The 23,886-nt window shown below is 42.4% G+C and overlaps 1 protein-coding gene across 6 annotated transcripts in view; it reads left to right on the top strand.

Moving 5' to 3' along the window:
* MDN1 (midasin AAA ATPase 1) overlaps positions 1-23,886 on the top strand; it is a 163,263-nt gene that overhangs the window by 89,849 nt on the left and 49,528 nt on the right. For 4 of the 6 annotated variants that reach the window (XR_012157991.2, XM_073336750.2, XM_073336747.2 and 1 more), the window contains 17 exons: positions 3,656-3,864; positions 5,145-5,290; positions 6,254-6,456; positions 8,030-8,250; positions 9,507-9,620; positions 10,876-11,008; positions 11,857-11,966; positions 13,411-13,544; positions 14,679-14,839; positions 15,256-15,376; positions 17,919-18,129; positions 18,340-18,571; positions 19,860-20,004; positions 20,896-21,066; positions 21,404-21,618; positions 21,724-22,111; positions 22,346-22,455. Coding sequence is in view for 5 of the 6 variants with exons in the window: in XM_073336750.2 (XP_073192851.2) it covers positions 3,656-3,864; positions 5,145-5,290; positions 6,254-6,456; positions 8,030-8,250; positions 9,507-9,620; positions 10,876-11,008; positions 11,857-11,966; positions 13,411-13,544; positions 14,679-14,839; positions 15,256-15,376; positions 17,919-18,129; positions 18,340-18,571; positions 19,860-20,004; positions 20,896-21,066; positions 21,404-21,618; positions 21,724-22,111; positions 22,346-22,455 (3,024 nt within the window). In the remaining variant the exon portion in view is untranslated. The remainder of the gene's footprint in view (positions 1-3,655; positions 3,865-5,144; positions 5,291-6,253; positions 6,457-8,029; positions 8,251-9,506; positions 9,621-10,875; positions 11,009-11,856; positions 11,967-13,410; positions 13,545-14,678; positions 14,840-15,255; positions 15,377-17,918; positions 18,130-18,339; positions 18,572-19,859; positions 20,005-20,895; positions 21,067-21,403; positions 21,619-21,723; positions 22,112-22,345; positions 22,456-23,886) is intronic. The other 2 variants (XM_073336749.2, XM_073336748.2) reach the window with 2 other exon arrangements.

Below are 23,886 nucleotides of genomic sequence, written 5' to 3'. Positions count from 1 at the left end.
AACAGCAGCTGGTCCAGTAAAAGATATTACCTCACCCCTCTTGTGTCTCTAGTATCTGGGACTGACATGGCTACAACTACACTTCAGCACCATCACAGGCTATAGATTTCATGGGAGCATCTCTGGACTCACTCAGAGCCAGCCTTTCCAGAGACAGATTCCAATCCACGAGCATTCTGATCCGCCTTCTCAGAAAGAGTGCACAAACATTGGTTTGGACGTACCTCATCTGTCTTATGCCGAAATTACCCAGTTTTCCAGACTCTGACTCCAGTGCCTACATGCCTGGCTTTGCATGGTTTATGTGCTAAGCAAGCACAGTAGGGACAATCCCTAACAGTGTGTGGGATGCTCTAACTTTGTGGCAAGACAAAGAACAGGTGTGTGTGGGAGTTCCTTTCACTCCACCGCCTCCCCAGAAGATGTTAATCACGGACATGTCTCTGTTAAATTGTAGTGCATGTCTAGATGAACATAGAGCTGAGGGGACATGGACCCTCCTGTGAGCCAAGAATGTGTATAAATCTACTAGAACAGAAATTAGTCTCGGAGGCCTGCAAAAGATGCTTACTACTTATTCACTCCCAACATGTCCAGTGATGTTGGACAATATGACCAATATATTATACACCTCTACCCCGATATAACGCGGTCCTCGGGAGCCAAAAAATCTTACTGCGTTATATGTGAAACCGTGTTATATCGAACTTGCTATGGAGGGCTGGGTAGGGAAGGCTGTGCCTCCCCAAACAGCCTGGCCCCGCCCCCTCTCCGATTCCCACCTACTTCCTGCCCCCGACGGACCCCTCAGAACCCCTGACCCATCCAACCCCCCCTGCTCCCTGTTCCCTGACCGCCCCCCGAGACCCTCTGCCCCTTATCCAACCCCCTGGCCCGGCCCCCTTAACACGATGCTCAGAGCAGCGTGTCGGAGCCAGACATGCTGCCGCCATAGGTGCCAACTGCGTGGGTGCTCCGGGACTGGAGCACCCATGGAGAAAAATTGATGGGTGCAGAGCACCCACTGGCAGCTCCCCATCCCAGCTCATCTCTGCCTCTTCCCCTGAGCATGCCGCCGCGCCGCTTCTCCCCCCCTTCCCTCTTTCCCTTCGAGGCTTGCCACGAATCAGCTGTTTGGCGCGGCAAGCCTGGGAGGGAGGGAGCGGGGAGAAGCGGAGCAGCGGCACGCTTGGGGGAGGAGGCGGAGTAGAGGTGAGCTGGGGCGGGGAGCGGTTCCTCTGCGCCCCACCTCCCCAGTTACTTGCTGCGGCCCTCCCCGTGCGCCCCCCGCCCCGCCCGATCTCACCTCCACTCCGCCTCCTCGCCTGAGCGTGCCGCCGCTCCGCTTCTCCCCCCTCCCTCCCAGGCTTGTGCAAGCCTGGGAGGTACAGGGGGAGGAAATGCTTTACCTCGTTGTTATATACAAATTCGGGTTATATCGGATCGCCTTATATCGGGGTAGAGTTGTGTATCAACAAGAGGGTGGGGGGGAGAGGAAGAGGAGCAAGATCTACACCTCTTTGTATAGAGTCAGTTCACCTGTGGGATCAGTGCATCCATCATCAAATTACACTGTCAGCAGTACACCACCCTGGAATCCACAACACTTCGGTAGGCAGCTTCAGCCATCACTTCTTGATGGATCGTGAATGGGAGGCTCACAATATGTGAGAGAGATGTTCCATCAGTGGGGATCTCCGACTTTGGACCTGTTGCAGGACAACAAGAAGTGCGTGATGAACTGCTCCAATGGAGCACAGGGTCCAAACTCCAGAGGAGATGCCCTTCTGATTCCATTGTTGGGAAATCTGATGTACACCTTCTCCCCCAACCCTCCTAATTCGAGTTCTCAGAAAGATCCAGCAGGATAAAGTGGTGATCATCCTCATTGCTCCCAAATGGTTGCTGCTGTTTTGGTTCCCTGTTCTCCTTTGACTGTAATCCTGTCCATTGATCAGTACTTTATCCTTCCCAGACCTCCTGACGCAGAACGCAGGCAGGATCAGATATCTGAAGACACTTAGCCTGGCAGTGTAATATTTGGATGGGCATTGAACCTAGAGCAGCAATGTTTGGCAGCTCTTAGTCATCCGTAGCAACAGCAGAAAAGAATCTACCCGGAAATGTTAATTAGCTAAGTGGAAATGATATTCTATTTGGGCTGGATGTCACTATGGTCCCCGCAGGAAACAGGCATCCCTACCCTCTTGGATTGTTCTTTCCCCTAGCTCGCTTTGGTTTCACTTAGCAACAGTCAGCACCTTCTACCCTCTGACTGACAACTATTCCATCTTCATGAATCCAGCAACTGCAGTTTCTGAAGGGTTTACTCAGAACCTTTCCTCCAGTAATTAAACCTGCTCCTACTTGGGATCTGAACTTTGGTCCTTTCAACAGTAACTAAGTAAGCCACCTTTTGAACTGCTAGCACTATGCTCACTATCCCATTTAGCTGTGAAAGTTGCTTTCCTTGTGGCCTTCACTTTGGACAAAAGGGTGGGAGAAATGGGAACCCTAATGGATGACCCACCTTACACCATATTCCATAAAGATAAGGTTTCCTCATAATTCCACCCTAAATTTGTCCCCAAAGTAGTCTCCAATTTGCAAGTAAATCAGTTCATAACTTTATGTATATTTTCCTGAGCCTCACACTACCAAGGAGGAACAGAGACTCCATTCCATCTACAAAGCAAAAAAAAAAAACCCTTTAGGAATTCACTCAGACTCTTGGTTGCCTTTGCAGAATGCATGAGAGGGAAAGCTGTCTCATCGTAAAGACTAAGTGGATTTTGGATTGTGTCTTTCTCTGTTGTTGTCTGAGATTCCTCCACTACACCATGTGTGGTCCCACTTTGTCAGCTTCACTTCGGGGAGTACCTCTTATTTACATATGCCAAGCAGCCACATGGAGTTCCATTCCATACCCTCACAAGACACTATTCCCTGGTGCATGCCTCCTCAACTGATGCATCCTTTACCCTCCTCCTTCATGAGTCCTGTTTTGACAGTCATCCAAAATGAAATACCCTTAGGGACCAGCACTTGAAGAAGAAAGAGAGGTTACCTACCTTCCATAACCAGAGTTTCTCGAGATGAGACATCCCTGTCTGTTTTCTGTTACCAGCTCTCCTTCCCCTATGCTTTGGATCGTAGTAGAGAAGAAACTTGAGAGGTGGGTGGTCTGCACTGCCTCTTATACCCTCAGTCTTCAAATCATGATTTGAGGACTTCAGTAAAACAGCCAAAGGTTATGTGTCTATTACAGGCATGCTACGAGGGTGGGTGAGTTTCTGTGGCCTGCAATGTGCAGGAGGTCAGATAAGATCATGATGGTCCCTTCTGGCCTTAAAGTCTATGAGTCTTTAACTTCAGAGTACAAAGAGAGAGTGCACAGATATGCTACTAGAAAGAATCTTCCAGTTTCAGGCATGTGAAGTGCATGCATAGCCACTGTGGAACACAGATAGGGATCACACATCTCTGAGAACTCTGGTTATGGAAGAGAGGTAACCTCTCTTTCCTCAGTATTTAACACTTTATTAGCATTATTTAATTGATTATTTTATTTGCTGTGGCATTCTCTGCAGAGCAAACTTAGTGGTTCTAAAGTGAATCTTAATTATTTTATTAATCTGTTCTGCATATTTAATAGGCTTTTCCTTTCAATGGATCCTTTTCATGGGGAAATATCCCGAGCCATGAGGAACCGTGGGATTGAGATTTACATTCCTGGGGAAAGTGATGGGAATTTATTGGACAATCTGGACATGAAGGTGTTGCTGCATGGACTGGGCTTACAAGGAGACAGTGTATGCAATGCACTCATGGCTGTACATTCAGAAACTAAAGAAACTATAGCAGGTGAGACAAGCCGCCTTAACAGTTCAGTAAATACTCCCTGTCTGGGCATTATATATCTTGTGTGGCCCTAGGCTTGGCACTGAATGTTAAGACTGGAATATTCTGGTCCCTCCAATGTGCGTTATGTCCAGTTAAAGTAGAGAGGCAGATGCTTTTAGTATAATTAGGTTTTTTCTTTCATTTCTGCTCTTCAAGGACTAGGTGTGAATTATAAAGCTCAAGAGATCCCACCACACACTTATGATTTCTCTTTACATTGCTATGAATTGTGCAAGAGTCCGCAGAATGCAGAGAGGGGCAGCCGGGGGGGAAGGTGGGTTGTGAATGACAATAAACTTATTCTGGTTGAAAATCAGCACAGGAGAAAAGACTTGCACAAGGCCCTTGTATCACTCAAGCCCCATGGTAAAGGCTAAAGTGGTGTTGTGGTCCTTAGTACTACTTTAAATTTCCTTCTGCATGATCAGTATGACATGTCTGCAACACATCTGTCTCCTTTGTCAGTGCAGTCTTTTATAAGAACTATAAGTATAATTTAATAAAGAATGAGTTATATTTACATTCTGTCTAGGCTGGGATTAATTCAGTTAGCATGGAAAAATTTCTCTCAGTGGGTGGCTCTGTGGAAAGAGATCATCTGAAAGAGAAGAACTGGGAATCTGGAAATTTGGTTTCTATTCCCAAATCTGCCACTTGATGTTTGACCTTGGCCAAGTCACTTAAAATGACACAATCATCTTAAAATTTAGACAATTTTTTTAAAAAGGTAAGGTTTAGATAGGCCTGGGATTTGAAGCAGGTGTGCTTTTGTAGTTTTATAATCACATTTTTAAAAGTCTTTTTCCCATGTGGCTGCATGATAGACCCATGGGAAACTTGAGTGTGACCATATAGCCGAGGCAGAGAGACTGGCTGTGCACTGAATAGCTAGGAAAAAATAGACATTTCTCTACTGTTTCAGATAATGTAATTTTAGGTCTGTCTTGTAACAGATATAATCATTTACAGGCAAAAAGTGATTTTTGAGTTAGTGATGCTCCATTTAACTTCTGTTGGTCTCATTTTCTCTGCTTGTAAAATGGGGATATTTGCTACCTTGCCTGGGGGTAATGCAAGGCATATTTCATTAATGTTGGGTGCTCTGCTTCAAGGCACTATAGAATGATAGTGTGTGCCCCCAGCAGGTGAGTATGGTCAGAAGGGAGGGTGTTGGCAAATTAAAGTATCTGGAATGTTCTACAGAAATGGTTGGCTGATATTAATATTCATTGCTTTTTCAGGTTCTGTGTTGTCATTGTCATCTTTGATTCATGCTACTACACTAATTGTACAACAGTTGCATCGAGGCCTTGGTTTAGTGAAGAGTTTTTACAGAGCTTGCTGGGAAGTGTACGTCCGCTCACAGCAGTCCCAGATGAACCAAAAGGTAAATGTTTCATTCTCCTTAAAACTGTGTTGTGTTTTTTCACAAATGAACAACAATATCGAAATTCCTAGAAAAGACTGCTGCCAGAAGGAGGGTTGGTGATGCTGAAAGCAGCACTCTGTCCTGTGAAAGGCCCTAGCATGCTGTTGGAGAGCATTGTGCTCTTGGGAGTTTCAGGCCCCAGTTTTGAGCTGCACTTGTCAAGAGTCGCAGCCTGATGGAGAGCAGAGAAAAGGTAGTTTTAAACTGCTTTCACACTTCCGGGGTTCAGTGGGTTCTAGGGGTTTCTTTGGCCCAGTGTAATCTGGAGTACCCCTGGGAATTCTCTGACTTAACCCATACTGCAGTGGTTTCCCAAGAGGCCTTTCTGTGCCACAGAATGGCTGAAGTGTACAGTGTACTTCAGCTACATCTTCGCCTTCCATGACACATTCTCCATGCCCCCAGGCATTCCCCTAAAACTGGTCATGGAGGTCATGGGAGCATGCAGTAGGATAGGGCATTTAATCTGAACCCGTGTGCTAGGTAATTCCCCAGCTGGCAAATCCAGCTGCTTCTAGCCTCCTTACTCCACTTCTGCAGTGTGAACCATTGTCTCTTAAGATGAGACTTAAAGATGAGATCTGTTAATTTATTATTTACATTCCATGTCTCCTCAAGCAATAGTTAGAGGCGGTAGCTCTAGCCGATTTACAGCCTGGAGAAATTGTTCTGTCAGCCTGAAGTTCCACCTGAATATGGTGGTATTGGCTTCCTATCTTACTGTTCACTATTATGTGCTGTTACAAGCAGCTGAGTATCATATGTTTTAGTTGTGGTTGAAGTGCTTTGAGATCTTTTAATATGAAATCTGTAATAAAGTAAGATTATGTATATTCTTAATTAAAACCCTGCCTGAGTAGTAGTATCTGAATGCATGTTTGAATACATAATGCTGAATTACTCTATGCTGTTCTGTTTTAGCTTGTGCTGGAGTTGGTAATGAAGCATGTTTCAGCTCTGACTTCCCATGCAACTTGGGGTGACTCCCTGCTAGCAATGGGATTGTGGCCAGACTCTCTACCTACGGGTCTGTTTTTAGCTGAAGACTCACTTCTTTCTACAGTCCAGAGTGACGGACAGGTCCTAGCATATTGTCTGAACAGACTGAGCCTGAAAAACAGCAGGTGGGCAAGAGACACTTTTTTTTGGTTAAAGAATGAGCAACAAATAATACAGGTTTAACACTCTGTTACTGTATCCACTATCAGTAAATGGTGTCACCACGATGCTATTCAATCAGGGATGTGTGGCTAACTTTTTACGTTTACTCTGAACCCTCAATATCTGTTTTGTTTTGATTTTCAAATGAATAAACATTCTCAGTCTACATTAACCTGGATTAAGGTATTCAGAATTATATAGAAATGGGCAAGGCAAGGCATCTTAGATTTTAAGTATCTTTTTATTCTCTTCCCCAGCCCTGCCCCAGTTTTCTTACAAATTAATTGAATTAAGGTCCAATAGCGTACACAGTTCTTTCTGCCCTTACTGAGTAATCTACCTTACAGTTTAAGTAGTCTAACAAATATATTGAATACCCTGACACTATGAAGAAGGTGGGTGCCCACATTCTTACTCTGAAGTGTTAGTTGCTGGGCATATTGGAAAAGAGAGCCATCAGAAAAGGTTTGAATAAGAGTAGAAACTTCCTGTGTCAGAATGGAGGAGGCCGTTCCAGGTCTAAAGCATAGAGTAAATGTTAACGTTGGAGATACACAAATAAGTCCAATCAAGAACTGGCCCAAAACTTTTTGGATCCAAACCCTTTGAAGTTTAAAATCGTGTGGCTAATACTTCAGAATATACTAGCACTGCTCTGTACTCCGTGGTTTCATCCAGAAACAGAAATAACCACAAAAGGACCTGTTCTTATGCTCCTTTTTGAACTGGCAGAAAGAGGATTACTTGATATTTGAGAACATTTCCTTACGAGATTTTGGTCCAGTAGCTTCAGATGAATAGCCAAACTTTGAGCTCCTTATCCAAATAGAGCTGCCAGATCTGAGTCCTGCATGTGGTGGTCAGAAGAAAGAGCTCCTCTTGTCAGTTTCATGCCCAATTTTTCAAACTTTCACAACGTTGAAGCAAAACCTCAGTTAGTGTTCACTTATATTGTAAACTCCTGGTGGCAGACTGGTGTCTTCCTGTGCAAATCTTTAAGTGCACTGATGCACAATGTCATGTGACAAGTCAGTGGCAGAGCAAGGCGTAGAAGTTCATACTGAAGTTAAATATTTATCTGAAAATAAGAAAGGAACATTGTTTTTCTCCTGTGCCCTCTCTTCCTTCCCTCTTCTCCCCTCATCCGTACCTGTATTCTCATGCTGTGGACTCTTTGGTGCAGGAACTCAGTTGTAATTTGTCCTGTAAAGCTCCATGCTTTGTCATTTGTGTGTATGAAGTAGCCGTAATACTGAGTTGCTGGTAGCAGACATCTTAAACTCAGTTAAAAATGGTAAAGTGGATTTAAAAATCTACTGAAAACAAAAGCTAAGTGAATTTGGAAAATAGGGGTATTTTCAAATAGTTATCTACCTGGGGCAAAAAGACTGTTCACATAAATTGTGGAGGTTATTTGGTGATACTTTACATAGTAATTATCAGTAATTTCACTTTGAGAATTGACTCATTTTGGAATTAGGGTGTTTTTTTCCTAGTCTTCACGTATTTAACCCTAATTATTTTCATTCATTTCAGAACACTGCCACTTACTCTGCAAGATTTGCAGAAAGTTATGCAATCCACTAATGCAGAGAGTCTCCGATTCAGTGCTGTTCAGATGGATGCCTATTGGACAGATGAAATTGAAGTCCTATCTACTTCTGTTGAATTGTTCATAGAAAAGGCATCCAATCAGGATTGGATGTTGAGAGTTAGATGGCTTAATCACTTAACCAAGAATCTACCACAAGTGCTTGGTAGGTATTATTCTTAATTATTATAGTTACCACAGACTGATTTAGTTCTCTCCATTGTTTTTCCTTCACAGCAGCAGTAAAAACTGTAAAAATTATGCAATTATGTTTACAGATTGCCTAGTCTTAAATAAATTAGCTGGACAGCCAGAGAAACTCTGCGAAACTGGGATTTTCCTGAGATTGTGTGATGTCTAACCACTCAGAATGATGAGTGTTAGATTGCAGGCTAAAAAGCATTAAAGATTTGATAGACCAGTTTAATTATCGTAGGATTGGAAATGCTTTTTGTAAATTAATTTATTACATTTGCTTAATTGAAACAGATAATTTAGAGTGTTTCTAGCAACAGACAAGCTGTGTCACTTGCCTGCAGAAGCCACCCGAGACTGAAAATGCTACTATGCGGCCAACCCCTGCTAGATTAAAACAAACTATTGTAGAGTATTTGGATATTTATACCTTGCAGCTCTATTTGTTTGGGACATCCTTTCACAGGAATGGAACGTACAACCACAGGGGAAAGCCACATAACTGTGCATGCTTGCAAATTCTATCACTGGTGTAATAGTTCACAATGCTGGCATTTAAATGATCATCATAATTAAAGACTTAGGCTCCTTTGAAAATCCCAGTGGAAGGGAATTAAATGCCCAGTAGGATTTGGGAATCTAACTCCCTTAAGCTCCTTTGAAAATCCCAGTATTCGTTATATCGCATTGCAGTGGTTGAGATTCACGCTCTCGATGCTATTGTTTTTCTCCCAACAGCCATGTGTGTATTAATTATCTGAAATTGTAACCAGAAAATATTGCAAATGGCTAGAAAATTATTTGACTGAAAGTTAGATTCTGCAGAAAAAATCAGTGATAGATAATAAATAAATCCATGGGAGTTAGATACGTAACTTGCATTGACTTTTGAAAACCAGACCCTAAAAATCATAGAAGTACATGGAAATTCCCATGTGTTGATTTCTTGTGTCGTGACTGTCATGTACCCTGTTTACTGCTTTATCTGTTTGACAGTCAATCCCAAAATGCCTTCTGAAGCCTATGTAATACTGAGATCAGATTGTTGCAGAGCATGCTGTTACGGGCCTGCTGAAAGACTGGTCTGCTGTCTGTAGTTAGTGTAGAAAAGGCAACCATGAAGTGGGCAGATGAGATTTTGGCTGGCACATCTTGAGTATTTTTGTTGACTAAATATGCTTTGTACCTTCAAAGCTAAACACTCCTAACTATTATTCTCACCTACAGATTCAGTGCGCACTCAACTAGAAGCTGGTGCCGCATCGCTGAACAGTTTCTACTCCAGTCCCCTCTCTGCTGGAATCAGTAGTGTGATCAAGTTGCTACAGCCAAACATAACAGGTACCTTTACATTTCCCCCACCCCCCTCCTTTCTAGTCATTTGTGCATCCTGTTTTTCTTTTAAGGAGTGAAGACTGTAGGCAGATTGAGTTCTGAATGTGTCACAGCTTCTCTGGGAAAATCCGCTTAACAAAAATAGTTATGCATTATGACTCTGAAAGTGGAACTTGCAAGTTGGGTGGATTGGTGATATGCAAAATATTGCGAAGTTCACTGGAATTAACCTTAAATTGGCGTGTGGTTCCCTCTGAAATATATTGGAAGTGGTTATACAGCACATGTGTGGCACCATGGAGAGTGCTACTCTTGTACTATTTTCTTGGTTGGAAGTAGGTAATGTTGAAAAATATGGGTAGTATGTTAGGGTAACAGGCCACTCCACCTTGAATGGTCCTCTAGAATATGTGCTACCTACCTATGCTAAACAGTCTGCTCCACCTTGTGTTTAGCTGTGACGCTCAGAGTACCTGTCCCAGACCTGAAGAAGAGCTCTGTGTGGTTCGAAAGCTTTTATCTGTCACCAACAGAAGTTGGTCCAATAAAAGATATTCCCCCACCCACCTTGCATCTTGGGTTAACATTTGGCATTTACAGGAATTCAGGGACAAAGGAATGAATAGATTTCAAAAGAATGATAAGGAAATGGCTTTAATCTAGAGGTGTGCAGGGTGAGGCCGAGAAGTGCACCTTCTTAGAAGTAGTATGCTCTAGTAAGGCATGCCTGTTGGGATGGCAGAAACTTTCTGGAGCATTGAAAATGGCTGTTATCCCTAGTTTGTAGATGGGGACTGGGGCACAGACACTAAGTGACTTGCCCAAGGTCACACAGGAAGTCTGTGGTGAAGTAGGGACCTGAACCTGTATCTGAAGTGCCTTCCTGGTGCCTTAACCAGTGACCACCTCACACTTATCACTGAGCTTCCAGGGCCTACAGTCAAATTACTGCTGCCTTCTACTTGGGTGCTCTGTGGGGAGGAGCTTTCCTGCTCTACCTCTCTTCCTCTCACATGCCTGCACTGGAGCATTGTCCCATCCCCAAAATAAAGAAATAGTTGAAAGAATAGCTGACCTCATGAGTCTTCTTTGCATGCTGAAATTGACCCTTGCACTCGATGATACCCCAGTTCTGCTAGTGATCTCTCTCATTACATTTATGGAAATCCCATACCATTTCTTGGAGGGTTGGAGAAAGAAAAGCAATACCATTTTTATTTGGCAAAACACTGTCTTTCTCTGTAACTACTTGCCTTACCAGATGAACACGTGATGCCACTGGATCCAAGATGGAATATGCAGTTTTTGAATATCATTAGAAATTCAGTGAACTTTGATACAGAAGTGGAACACACAGATCAGCTTTTTGTCCTTCTGATGTCTGTAGCAAACCGGTGGGTTAAGACAAATGCAGAGTGGAAGCCTGGTGGCTTGTGAAGTTTACATTGCGATTCTAGCCAATGCTGTTGTGATTATTGCCAATGTTCCTGCTGAACATTTTGCTTAAAGTTTGACAGATAAGGTCTAAAACCCTAGTCTTGGTTTGTTTGGCTATAACATATGAAAATCTAAATCTTCAGCCCCTGCTTTTGGGTTATAGACAGGCTGGAGCCTGTCACTCTGCTGATGGCATAGGGAAAGAGCACATGGTAGTTTAGCAGATATTGTGCTAGAATACTTCCCCAAAAAAACAGAACCAGGGGAAGAAGCAGAAAGCATGGGAGTGGTGCTGTGATGCTACTGACTTCAGACTCAGAACACCTTTTTGTACGGAGGGAAGGAACTAGACTGCCTTTCCCACTATTGCTCTTCGCTTAAATAAAAAGGGGGGGAATGGGCAAGTTATAAAGTAAAACTCTGAGTTCAGAGTAAAAAGGTGGTTCTTGCCACCTGGCAAATGCTAACTTCCCACATAATCACCTGTAGTTGCATGGATTCTGCGGCATAATTGCCGAGTACCTTTCCTTTTGAGGTGTCCAGTCTAAGCTGTTAATAGACAGAGAAATCATTTTGTGTGTTCCAGGAAAAGTTTTAAAAATTGAAGATTTAATTTAACATCCTTTACAGGCCAAATTTAAGCTATCTGACATGTCACTGTTCAGACCTTTGATTCTCGCTTCAAATAGTTAGTTCTGAGATATCAAATCTCCTAATATGCTCTACCCTCCCTGATATAGTATAGAGGCTTTTCAGATGGTCATGTCTGACTTCTCCTAACACCCTTATGTTGTTTTTAATTCAGGGCAATATTATTTCTTGACCGGGAAAAAAGGAGCTATACTGAGAAGAACTTGATTACTAGCAAAAAGTTGAGAACTAGTGCCTTAAGAATGTCTCTAGAGTTCCATAAAGGTAGGACTGATTATCTCATTGTTTCTTTTACTGCATAATATGTTTAATGAACAAGAAAAGAATAGTTATATTGCATAGGATTCTGTTATAAAAGCTCAGTTACCCCAAGCATGATTTTATACTGCCCATCATATGTGTGAACGTTTTATATGTTTATGAAACACATGCAGACCAGAGCTATAGCAATATAAAATATTACTCTAGTAGAGTAGGTACGCCCCTCCAGTAGAGTATGTGTGGATAATTTCTCTCTCCTAAATAAATATGTATGTGTGTAGAGAGAGAGTGACATTGCATGCCTTCATTGGTAACGACTATAAAAAAGGTGTTTAGTGGAAATTGGAGAGGAGTAAAGCTTCAGACTTTTCACTTCCTTTTGGTGTGCAACTGGAGCAATGTTTGTTTATAGTTTAAGTGGAAAGACTTGATGACAAACACCAATTAGTGTCTCATATAGCAACTTTTTGGCACTAGTATTGTGGTTTTATTTTAAACAGAGTTCTAAGTTGATATTAAAATTATTTTATTAAATACAGCATCATTTTGTAAAATCGGAATGGTAGAGATTGGCATTTACTCTGCCTACTAGATATTTTAATCATGTATTCTGTATGTTTGCTGAGCCAACTGCATTGAGCAGGTTTAATGTAATTTTGTTTGTCCTTTTCCAGAGAATGCATGGGCAAAAACTGACTAAATATCAAAGCTTACATTTGTTCTGTGGTCTAAAGACCATTGTCCTTCTGGATCACTGAGAGACTGCAATAAGTTGAATTGATAGCCAGATGAGAAGTAGAATGACAAATGAAAAGAGAGGAGGGTCTATGTAGCTCAAATCTGCTAGGTCTTACCTTTTTGATCTGTGAGGCTGTCACTTCCCCAATTGACAATTTATTTCTTGCCATGGTATCGTTGATTATATATGAAGAATTCCCCTTTCTAATGCTATCCCAGTGTAACATACACACAAACCGTTACACCGCTGGTGGAACTTGATCTCACTGGCTGTATTTAACTCCCCAAGCAGAGAAGAAATTAAATTGCATGTAATAAAGGGAAAGAGAGGAGGTCTGTGGCTAGTGGTTTTTTATATCAGGAAAAACTTAGTTTCAGTCCTGCAATTTTATGCATTTACAGTTTGAATTCCGCCTCAGAAGAAAGTCGGTAACAACATGACTTTCACTTCACAGTTGCCTTTAGTTGACTGACCAGTGTTGCCTCCATATTTGCAGTATTCCCTATCCTTCCTACTTAGAAGTAATAGGGAATGCTGTAGATACCAAGGAAATATGTAGTTACGCAAGGAAAAACTGTAAAGTTTTTAAGCGATGACCACTGTAACCGTGAGATATGGTGGCCAGAGATTAACTCTTCTATGTGACTTTGTGGTGTTGGAATATTGTAACTTTTACCCCCTTTTTTTTGTTCTGTTCTTTAAATCAAGATCCAGGGAGTTATAACTCTCTTCCACATGCTATTGTGGCCAATCTTGCTGCTTTCTTTGAACTTTGGGATGCCTTTATGTTGCACTGGGTGAAGTCTTCTCAAGTGACCTTAACAGATGACAATGTGCATGAGGTGAGTAGAGTTTTTAAATTGCTCTTGCGACAGTTATTTAGGATCCAGAATTCTGGAGGAGCTTCTCTATTTTTAGTCCCATGGACACTGAAATAAATGGCAGGGTTTTGGTTAGAATGTGGAATGTGATTGTTTGTATAGTGTCAGGTATAAGGGGTTAAGCTGATCTGCAGATTTATAGTAAACTGTTGTGTCCATTTTCTACCACTCTTTATTCTAAGACAGTGGTTTTCAACCTTTTTTCATTTGTGGACCCCTAAAAAGTTTCAAATGGTGGTGCGGACGACTTTGGAATTCGTAAGCATAGTCTGTGGACTCCTAGGGGTCTGAAGGCCACAGGTTAAACACCACTGTTCTAAGATAACATGTAGGTTTTCAACATACTTTCATTACTTCCTTTTATATCATCTCTTCCTATCACCTCAAACAGTTCAAAATGCTTTTGTTAAAATCTCCCACCACATCGATCATGCCACTCTTCAAATCCCTTCACTGGCTTCTTCTCACTTCCTACATCAAGTTCAGGTTTCTCATCCTCCTCTCATACCTGAACAAATCTATTTCTTCTTACATCTCTGCTCTCATTTCTACCTACCTGACACCCCCAAACTCCCTTTTAACATAACCTTTGTGTCTTTCATTCTCTCTTGCCCTCTCTCCTTTTTCCGGGCCACTTTGTATGCTTGGAATTCCTTCCCCCATGACGTACCAAACAGTTTCCCCCTCCATCTAGAGTCTGTTTTAAAGCCTCTTGCAACAAAGCCTTTTAAAGGCAATCCCCAGCACTAATTATGTTGCTTTAACGCTATATCTTCTTCATCTGGTGTGTTGTCTGAATTGAATTGTCCGTATCTAATTTAGATTGTAAAATCCTTGAAGGAGGTCCATCTTGCTTTGTGCTCTGTTTCCTACACTGGTGGGGATCAGTTAACAATGGATTCTACAGTTACTGATATTTTTAGAACACATAGGTAAACCAGTTGAGGATAGATCTCTTGATTTAAAACATAATATTGTCTAATTATGAGAGTAGCAGAGTTAGGAACATCAGTGCCTCAACTACAATGCAAGATGTACTGTAATATGCCAGGCTTCAGCGATGGGAAGGCTATAACTTTCCTGACTTGCCTATAGATCTTCTACTGCTTGCTGTGGCGTGACCGGTTTTGGGCAGCATCTGACACACTGACGGTGGATTCTCCAGGCTTGGCACTCCTATCGCTTCACTGGCACTGGGTTGTGAAGCATTTAATGAACAGAATTCCTCAGATGCTGGCTGGACACGAGCAGCACAAGTAGGTTGTTTAGCTCACGCATAATGCAACTAATTGAAAGGGTTGCTTCCCACCCCCGGCCCCTTTGCTACATATATGGCCATATTAAACAGTTACGTTAGCATTCTTTTTAAAATACACCAGCTAAAACTGATGAGCTTCATTTACTCTGTAAGCACAAGTATTGATGTTCGTTATGTTCCACTCTCACTGCAAATACAAGTGTATTAGTTGAATGCGTTTGTTTTGGAACTTCTGACGTTTCTTAGCATTGGCCCCATCCTCAGTGAAGATGTGCCTGTATGTAATTTTGTCCAGCACCCATTTTTTAGTGGAGTATAGGAGAAGAAAATAAGTCTCTTGTTCTCCTTGTTGCATGTCCTTTTGCCTTTACCCGCTTGAACTTTTTTGAAAACTTTTTTCCTTTCTACTTGAAGGGTTTCCAAGGAAATTCAGTCTGTTTCACAGCAGATTCATAGCTGTTTGGCCAGTCCTGCTGGTATTTCTATTGGTGTAAAGAAGCTGCAGAAGTCTCTTGGGAGACCTCTTCCTTTCAAGGTACATTATTCCATTTGTGATGGAATGTTTTGGACAACTATAGCACCTTGCTTCCAAGTATATCTAAGTACATTACAAACATTCCTTAATGCTCGCAGCAAATCTCTGTAGGGTTCTTGTACTATTATACTCATTTCCCAAGCCAGCAAATGGACACTCCTATCTCCCTGGATTCATAAGAATGACTAATGCTAATTTTAACATTTTTTTTAATATGAGTTTCTTTCTGAAATGTATCAGCTGTCTAAATTAGTAATAACATTGTTGATGGATTGTCCAGAGTAGTAGTTCTTTAACGAATAGGTTAGGGTGTTGCATGAGTATGGAGATATTTCTGCTGTAAAGTAGTCCTGGATATTTGTTTCAGAGTAACAGCCATGTTAGTCTGTATTTGCGAAAAGAAAAGGAGTACTTGTGGCACCTTCAGACCAGGCAGAACAAGGGAGGTACACCCCCTGTGTGAACCGCACCATGCCTTTGCAAACCAAACCAGTGTTGGTAGATTTCAGTGTTCAGCCTAGTTGAGAATTTTACCTCCAGGTCTTCTATAAAAGGATAAACTTCTGAAAGAATTAACTTAAAAAGTAAAGTTAAATCCCCTTTTCAGAAGTGACGTAGGCACTTGGGAGCCTAACTTTACTGAAAGTCAGTAGGTCTTAGCTTTCTAAAGGCAAGAAGGTATTTAGGCACAAAGGCACCTAAAGATTCAAATAGGTGCTTGGTGGGATTTTCAGAAGTACCTAATGTGCCTAACTCCCATTGATTTCAATTCCGGTAGGCACCTATCTATATCTTTAGGTTTACAATCTGGCCCTTGGGCCCAGATTTTTAAAGGTAGTTAAGCACTGCTGTGCTCCTCTGTGCCATATGTAACTGATTTAGGCACCTAAATCCCTTTTGAAAATGAGACTTAGGATCCCAAATAAGTTACACATTACAACATTGTGCACAGCAATGCCTAAGTACTTCTAAAAATTTGGGCCTTGGGGCCAACATCATCTTTGAAAGCGGGATTTGAAAGTCGGGTACTTTTAAAAAATTTACTCCAGGTTCCTACTTGGCTGCCTTCATCCAATCTAATTTCTGCCTCACCCTCACTTCCCTTGAAGCTAAATGGCTCATATACCCAAACTATTCACACTGATAGTACTCAATGATCAGGATACTTGCAGTGGCTTTCAATGTTTTTGGGTTCAGGCCTTGTAAACCTTGATGGGCTGTTGCAACCCTATAAATATCTTTAGTACAAAAAACATGTGGATTACCAAATATTTCTTAATCACAATATATAATATACACAGTAATGTAATAAGAAGTAAATAAGTATTAAATAAATACTCTCGGTGTACCAGATTGGTGGCTCCTGCTGCATCTGTCCCTGGGGCTGGCTAGGCTTGGCTCTGTTGTGACTTCCAGGATCACAGTACTGCTCAGATTGGCCTAGCCCTTGTGACAGGGGGCTGGGCCAAATTTGTGAAAGTGACATTGCATCTTGGCGCATAGGGTTGCAGCACCACTGCCCAAAATTGGGCTGGCCAGCCCCTTGTCATAATGATGAAGGGGCAACTGGGCCAATCCTGAGCAGCACTGGGATCCCATGCACCAGGTTACAGTGCCTGGAACGGAAAGCTGAGTCCACCCAGCCCCAGGGGACTGGAGCTGCAGGAACTGCCCCTGCGGGGTGAGCATGGGATGAGCTCTGCAATCCATCCACCAGGGACAGGATCTAACCCCTGCCCTCCTTCCCCCTCACTGAGCATCCTACGAGACCCTTTGACACATTCTGGCAACCCAATTTAAGAAACCCTGATTCAGAGAACTGCCATTTAAAATTGCCTACAGCCTTCTCAAATGTTCCCCACCCTGCCTCTTTAGAGAGAGATGGCAGCACTTAACCATCCAACAGGTGATGCTACCTCTTCAATTGTTAGATTACGAGGCATATTCTGCATTCCATTGACTAGTATTCAGTTGCTTGAGGAAGGAGAGTCCATCCTTCCAAACTTCCATAAGCAGCTAATGCATTATTGCATTGAGCTAATATGAAAAGCACCACGGTACATTTTCAAAGCAGGGTGTAGAGAGACTTAACCGTGTAAACTAGTTAATGTCAATGCAGCGTAGATGGTTCCAGGCATGACTTTGTAAACCCACTGTCATACAATTGTTAACACATGGTACATGCCTCACTATCAGTGAGAGATGAACGTGTTAAATGAAAGTATTAAAATGTTGTGAAAATTATTTTACCTTTTCCAGTTTACACAAACTGAATCTTAAATACTAATCGATTGGTCACTTATCTCAACATATCCATCTTCTTAATGTTGGATTGAACACATAAGGGAGATGAAGCATTAAGAATTGGTGTTAAGTTTTGCATAAAGTTGCACACCTTTTGCATGTGCAAGTACTCTTAATTTAGAAAGCATGAGCACGATGTTAGTGGACCACTGATTATGTTCATTATGTCATTATAACCTTTGAAACAAAAACTAATGATTGTTTAAATATCTTTTCTTGGGTTTTTTTACGTTTGCAGGATAAACTGGTGATGGAGTCTGTTGCTCAGTTGAAAGAACTCAGCAAAGCACTCAACATCCTGGAGATGAGACCTACCTTTGGAGAAAGCAGATGGCAGGACGAAATCTGTTGTCTGAAAACTGCTGCCACTGGATGGGAAATAAAGAAAGCACTGCTGCAGGCCACGGGTCTGGTTCTCAGAGCTAATCATTTAGAAGATGTTAATCCAGGTAAATAATTTGCCATATATGTGACAATCAAATACAGTCAGAAGCACAGTGTCAGAACATCTAGCGTATGTTTATTTCATCCAGAAATATTTCTCTTTCTCATTTGTATCTGTGTGAATGAGCACTTCCTTTCAGATTTGCTGCTTGGACTGTTAATTGATAAATAAATGTTTATGTGCATTCATGTGCTTTTTATCCCCCATTGTACAGGTGAATTAAGGACGTTCGTGAATTTACAGTGTTCACACCTGAAAGCAGAAGGAGTTAAGCTTGGTCATTCAGAAGAGATTCATACTGAAGACACGGTCTCCAGTCAGTTGGATTCTGCCTCATTAATCCAGCTCTGTAGTAGGATTCAGTTGTGGCCCGCAATGGAGTATTTGGCAGTGCTCTGGCAGTACAAACTGACAGCAGATTGTGTAACTAAGGCTTGCCTAAGCAGGTGAGGCAAGAGCAGGTTTTTTGAATGAAATTTAGAATCTGTTGTGCAAAGTTATGAGGATCAGTGTGTTACATCCCTCTGCATACAAATCAACATATATCATTCTTATCTTTATGCAAAACCACATTTCTTGGGACCTAGAGCCAAAGTGAAATGTCGAAGGAGTTGTTTAAACTTGAATATTTACTAGCTTTCTTCCCATCATCTCTTGGGCAGACAGGGGATTTTTATTGACGTGATTATACTAAGGCTATGGCAACATTAGGGGCGGGGCGGGGTGGGGGGGATGCCCTCCTCCGGTACAGTGCTGGCTGTCATTGAGCTGGCGCGAGTAGAAATAGCAGCGTAGAGGTGGTAGTGCTGTAGCAGCAACAGAGGCATGGCTGAGCAGTGCCAAGTACCTACCCACTGGTTCAGCGGTGCCTCCGAGCTACGCTGCTATTTATTTTTGCACTAGTTTGATGAGAGCTGGCAAAAGTATGTGTGCGCAAGCAGGGGAATCACCCCCTTAGTTCACCGTGTAGGCATAGCATAACTGTGCTTTTCAAGCCTCCTGGAATAATGTATTTAGACTATGAAAAGAAATCTTTATTGACAGTCGAATGGATTGTGACAGCACCAGAAAAAAGCCCACGGTTTTATAGAGAGTCCTACTAGGAAGTAATTTTTTTTTCTAAGTCTGCTCATTAGTCCCTTAATTCTCAATCCTCTGTCAAGCCTTCATGGTAATATTCTTGAGCTCCTGCAAAAAGTTCAATAAGAGCTTGAGAAACCAGAGATCTACAGTCCAAAATGAGCATCACCATATGCTCATTGGATGGTGTAGATGGACATATCTACAAGTGCAATTTGTGCAAAGAGAATATAGAAAAAAACAAGCCATTTGAATTAAATTAAATATTTTCATTGTTTCAAGTGGCTAAATGTAGGTGTGCTTTATGACTGATTACCAGTTCTTCGAAGAAAGCAAGTCTGTATTATTGCATTGCAGAGAAAATGAGGTTTATAGAGTAGCTTCCCTCATGGAGCTTCTAAAAAATCTGGTGCACTCAATACAGCATTAGGATTTCAGTGAAGGTCATGTTTTTATAAAAGAACAGTAAAACGAGATGGGTGAAATTGCCTCTAAATGACTTGTTTATGGTCTCACTGAAAAAGTGTCACATAGTTGATTTTGAACCTAGCAATATCCTGTTTCACACCTCTTTGCTACAGTCAAGACATTACTTTTTCTCATTCAGTTGTGCATTCAAGTTGCATACTATGTAGCATAGTTTTTTGTTGATAGCCTTTTCTTCAGCTACAGGGAGAACAGCAATCAACAGCTACACAAGTGTTCAGAGCTAAGTCAGTATGTAGCTTTTTGCCTTAAACTGACGCCAGCTGCCTCTCAACATCTGTATGGACTGTGGCACTTGTTACATCTTAATAAGGTAAGAACAAGTTTTAGTTTAATTTAGGCTTGCAGAAGTTTGTGTTCAAACTTCCATGAATGAGTGTTAATATCTGTAACACTAGTATTTTTTCTGTGTCTAGTTCACAGGTTTACAAAGTAATAATTCCAACACGTTTTATTACTTGGGAGAAAGGGTAGGCTAAATAAAAGTTAAAATTTAACAGTGGCATGAGTTCATAGCTCCCACAGGCTTCAATACACCAGCAAGTTCTCAACAAGTATTTTTGGTGAGATTGTCACAGGGCTTTATCTGTTCTCTAGGCTTGTGGAACTCTGCGCACTATTGTGCAAAGTTGCAGAGTCACAGAACAGAGATTATGTTCGGAAAACTTGGCCTGTGAAGTTATCCCTCACAACAGTGTGTATGTGTGTGTGCGTGTGCAGGGAAGGGAGAGAATGGAAGCTGTTGCTGGGCACAGACACCTGATGGGGAAGCTATTGTATAGGAGTATAATTTTTTTCAGAGGAGATGTAAACCACACTCTATGGTGCTATAAAAGACTAAAGGTGATAATATCTCCATCCAGGGCCGGCTCCAGACACCAGTGTTCCAAGCAGGTGCTTGGGGCGGCAGTTAGAAAGGTGCGGTAGTTCCTCCGGCCGTGGCGGCAATTCGGCGGCAGCTTCTCTGTTCCGCCCACCACAGCGGCAAATCGGCGGCAGCTTCTTCCTTTTGCCGTCAGCGGTGGCAGTTTGTTTTCACTGCTTGGGGCGGCAAAAACTGTAGAGCCAGCCCTGTCTCCATCAGAAAAGAATGTCACACATACATTCTATTCAGTGTTTTTTCTTGTTTCTAGCATAATAATTTTCTTTCGCTGCCAGTAAATTATCCTAGGAGACTTAAATTTTTTTTCTCTCTCACTTTTAGGTATCCCATGAAGAAATGTCTCTTCTGTGGTCAGAACTGATCAGTAGCGTATTAGAATTCTTCTGGCACAGTACTGTAACCACAGATCCGGAGTACTGGTTAACCTGGAAGCCGCTACCTGGTGCAGAGGAAAGGAAAATGCCTAAATCCCCTATGTACCGTTTTATGAAGGTTTGTGTTTTGTGACATAATTGGATAGCTAAACTAAAATAAAATGTCTATTTTTAAAATAGTTTTGCTAACATGTTTTAAAACTCTAGTGTAGACAAGACAAGCTGGTCCACTGCCGACATTTGTTAGCTGGTAGAGGTGAATGTGAGCACGTGCTGCGTGTGTGTTAAAATCTGGAGTTGCTCCACCATTAGATTTTTTTCTAATAGTTTTGCTGAAGTGAGCAATTATCTTGTAGTTTTGGTAAAAAGCCTTTCATAAAGCTTATCTTTGTGTAACGTTAAAATAAATGAGGAAATGCTATTAACACTGCATATCTTGTAATCTTTTAATTTAGGGCCCAGGTGTTTTGAACCAAGCAGTTTTCTCAAAGTGCCTCTTTGAAAATCTAACTAGCAGCATCAAGACAAGCCAGTGGGATGCGAGTGGCCTTCCTGTTCTGTCCTCATCCCATGTGATACTGGGAGAGTGGATGGAGAGAGCACAACAGCTTCAAGAAATCAACACAGTTTTGTGGACCAACATGTCTGTTTCTTCCATGGCAGAATTTAGGTACTATTGAGGTCCTTCCGTTACACATCTTTTACCTAAACCAGCAATATTACAGAATCTTATACTCACCAGGCTGCCAATATCTTTTTATTCTTATTCCTTCAGGTGTACGGATTCCAGAATCCAGGATGTAATGTTATGTCGGCAGCTCTTGGCTCTGAAGGATCTGATTCCAGTAGACCTGCAAGAGGAATATTCACAGCGCTGTGATAAACTCTCCTCCAAGGACCCTGTGGCTTTTCAGTACATTCTCAAAGTACTTAAGGATGTCACTGGTCAGGAGGTACTGCCAAAAGAAGTCCTCTGTCTCTTGCTGACCTGCTTGCAGCAGTTCTTTGGGGAAGGAGAAGGAATTCAGGACCTATCAGAGACAGCTCGGCGAGGTAGCCTCTGGGTGAATATGGGTTTGGTGCAGATCCAGGTGTGGCTTCCACAGACTAGATTTGATCCTGCAGTGAAAAGAGAATACAAACTCAAGTACGCCAAGGAGGAGGTGAGTGTGGATTTTCTATCCCTTTTTTAAAGCTGACTCCTACTTTGGAATACATCGCATTTGTTCATGAAATTAATTTTAATTATGCACAGGTGAATGATGAAAAAGCATGAGCTCCATATTAGAGTACCATTATTAGATTACTCAGTCATATTTTCTTAAATCTCCTGGAAGGTGTGCTTTGTGTGCTACCTAAAAGAAAACCATAAAATTGTTTAATTTGTTCTTTACTAGTTACACCACCTGCAGTGTAAATGGAAGACACTGAATCTGTCAGCACAGTTACATACAGGAAAAGATCTTGAAGATGAAGCAATTACCAGTTTCACTCATCCGCATATCAGGTAATGGGAGAAGCACTTAACTAGTTTGTTGATGATTGGGAGAGGCCAGCGATATTCTTTGGGAGTCGCACCTGCTTATGTGGTCTGGATTTCTTCCGTTGCATTGTAATGTTGTTTGTATTGCTTTTTTGTAAATAATTTTTGTTTATATAGTTCAGTGGTCCCTTAACTTTCGAGGGTGGCGTCCTGCCTCACCCCATCTGTGCTGTCTGCTGAGCTGGAGCCAGGAGTGGGGCTGTTGCTCACAGGGGACTGGACGTGGACAGGGGTAGGGGGCTTGAGGCTGGGGCCATAGCGGGGGGTGGTTCTGGGGCCAGGAGCAAGGCTAGGAACAAAGCCACGGCCAGGGGTTGAGCCTGGGAGAGAGATCAGAGCCACAGCTGGGCCGTGGTGGGGGCTGGCAGCTGGCCGGGTGTGGAGCTGGGGCCAGGCATGGCGCTGGGGGTGGGGCTGGAGCAGAGCTGGGAGCTGGGTGGCGCTCCCTCCTGGCCCCCCAGGGGGCTGCCCCAGGCCCTCTTTGCCCCTTCCCCCAACATTCCTCCGTGCCCCCCAAGGGGGGCATGCCCCACAGTTTGGAGATCTCTGATATAGTTGATTCTGGAACAAAGACTTGCATATCAGGATAGTAAAGGCACGTATAGGAACTATTTAGTGGAGCACAAATGCCTGACTTAGGCTGGTGATCACTCATGGTGGGTCACTGTGTCTGGAAGGTATGATTCCCAGCAGGCTTGCACTAGCTCAGTTCAAACTAGCATGCTAAAAATAAGCGTCTGAGCCCATCCAACCCCCCCAGGGGCCAAGCTCAGATGGCTGGCCCAAGCTGCCACCCATATCGCAATGTCCACACTGCAAGCTAGCACAAGTCTTGTCTACCCACACTAGGAATCACACTTCCCAGCTGCAGTGCAGACATACCCTAAGGGTTTGTCTAGACATAAGTTGTATGGTTTTAACTACACTGGTATAATTTAAGTAGTACAACCCCTGAGGGTTGCAGTTGGTATACCAATATAAAGATGCCGTATACCTCTATATGGGAAGAGGAATAAGCTATGCCAGTGTGAGGAACCTTTATACTGGTGTGAAGTACTCTGATACTCCTAGAATTTGTGTTTCTTAAGCAGAGGAACTGGGGAAGAAATTTTAATGGGCAAGAGGCAACTCTCCTTCTGTACGCAAGAGATGGGCTCAAACTTCAGCATGCAATCATTGTTCACAATTTTCCCAAGTTAACAAAAGTCCCTGATCTCATTTCAGCACATGCAAACTGCTTTGACAATTCGTTACTAGAAGTTAGAATTAGAGCCAGTTCTAAATGGCTAAGCTTCATAAGGGACTTTCACTAGAGCTGCACTTTTTACTGTCTCTTAGGAAATACCACATAGCCTAGGTGATTCATATACTGTAGTCATATTGTGCACCCTAATG

The sequence above is a fragment of the Lepidochelys kempii genome, chromosome 3 (assembly GCF_965140285.1).
Source record: "Lepidochelys kempii isolate rLepKem1 chromosome 3, rLepKem1.hap1, whole genome shotgun sequence".
NCBI classification, from domain to species: Eukaryota; Metazoa; Chordata; order Testudines; family Cheloniidae; genus Lepidochelys; species Lepidochelys kempii.
Note: the sequence above shows the minus strand (reverse complement) of the source record. Positions and strands in the feature narration are given on the sequence as shown.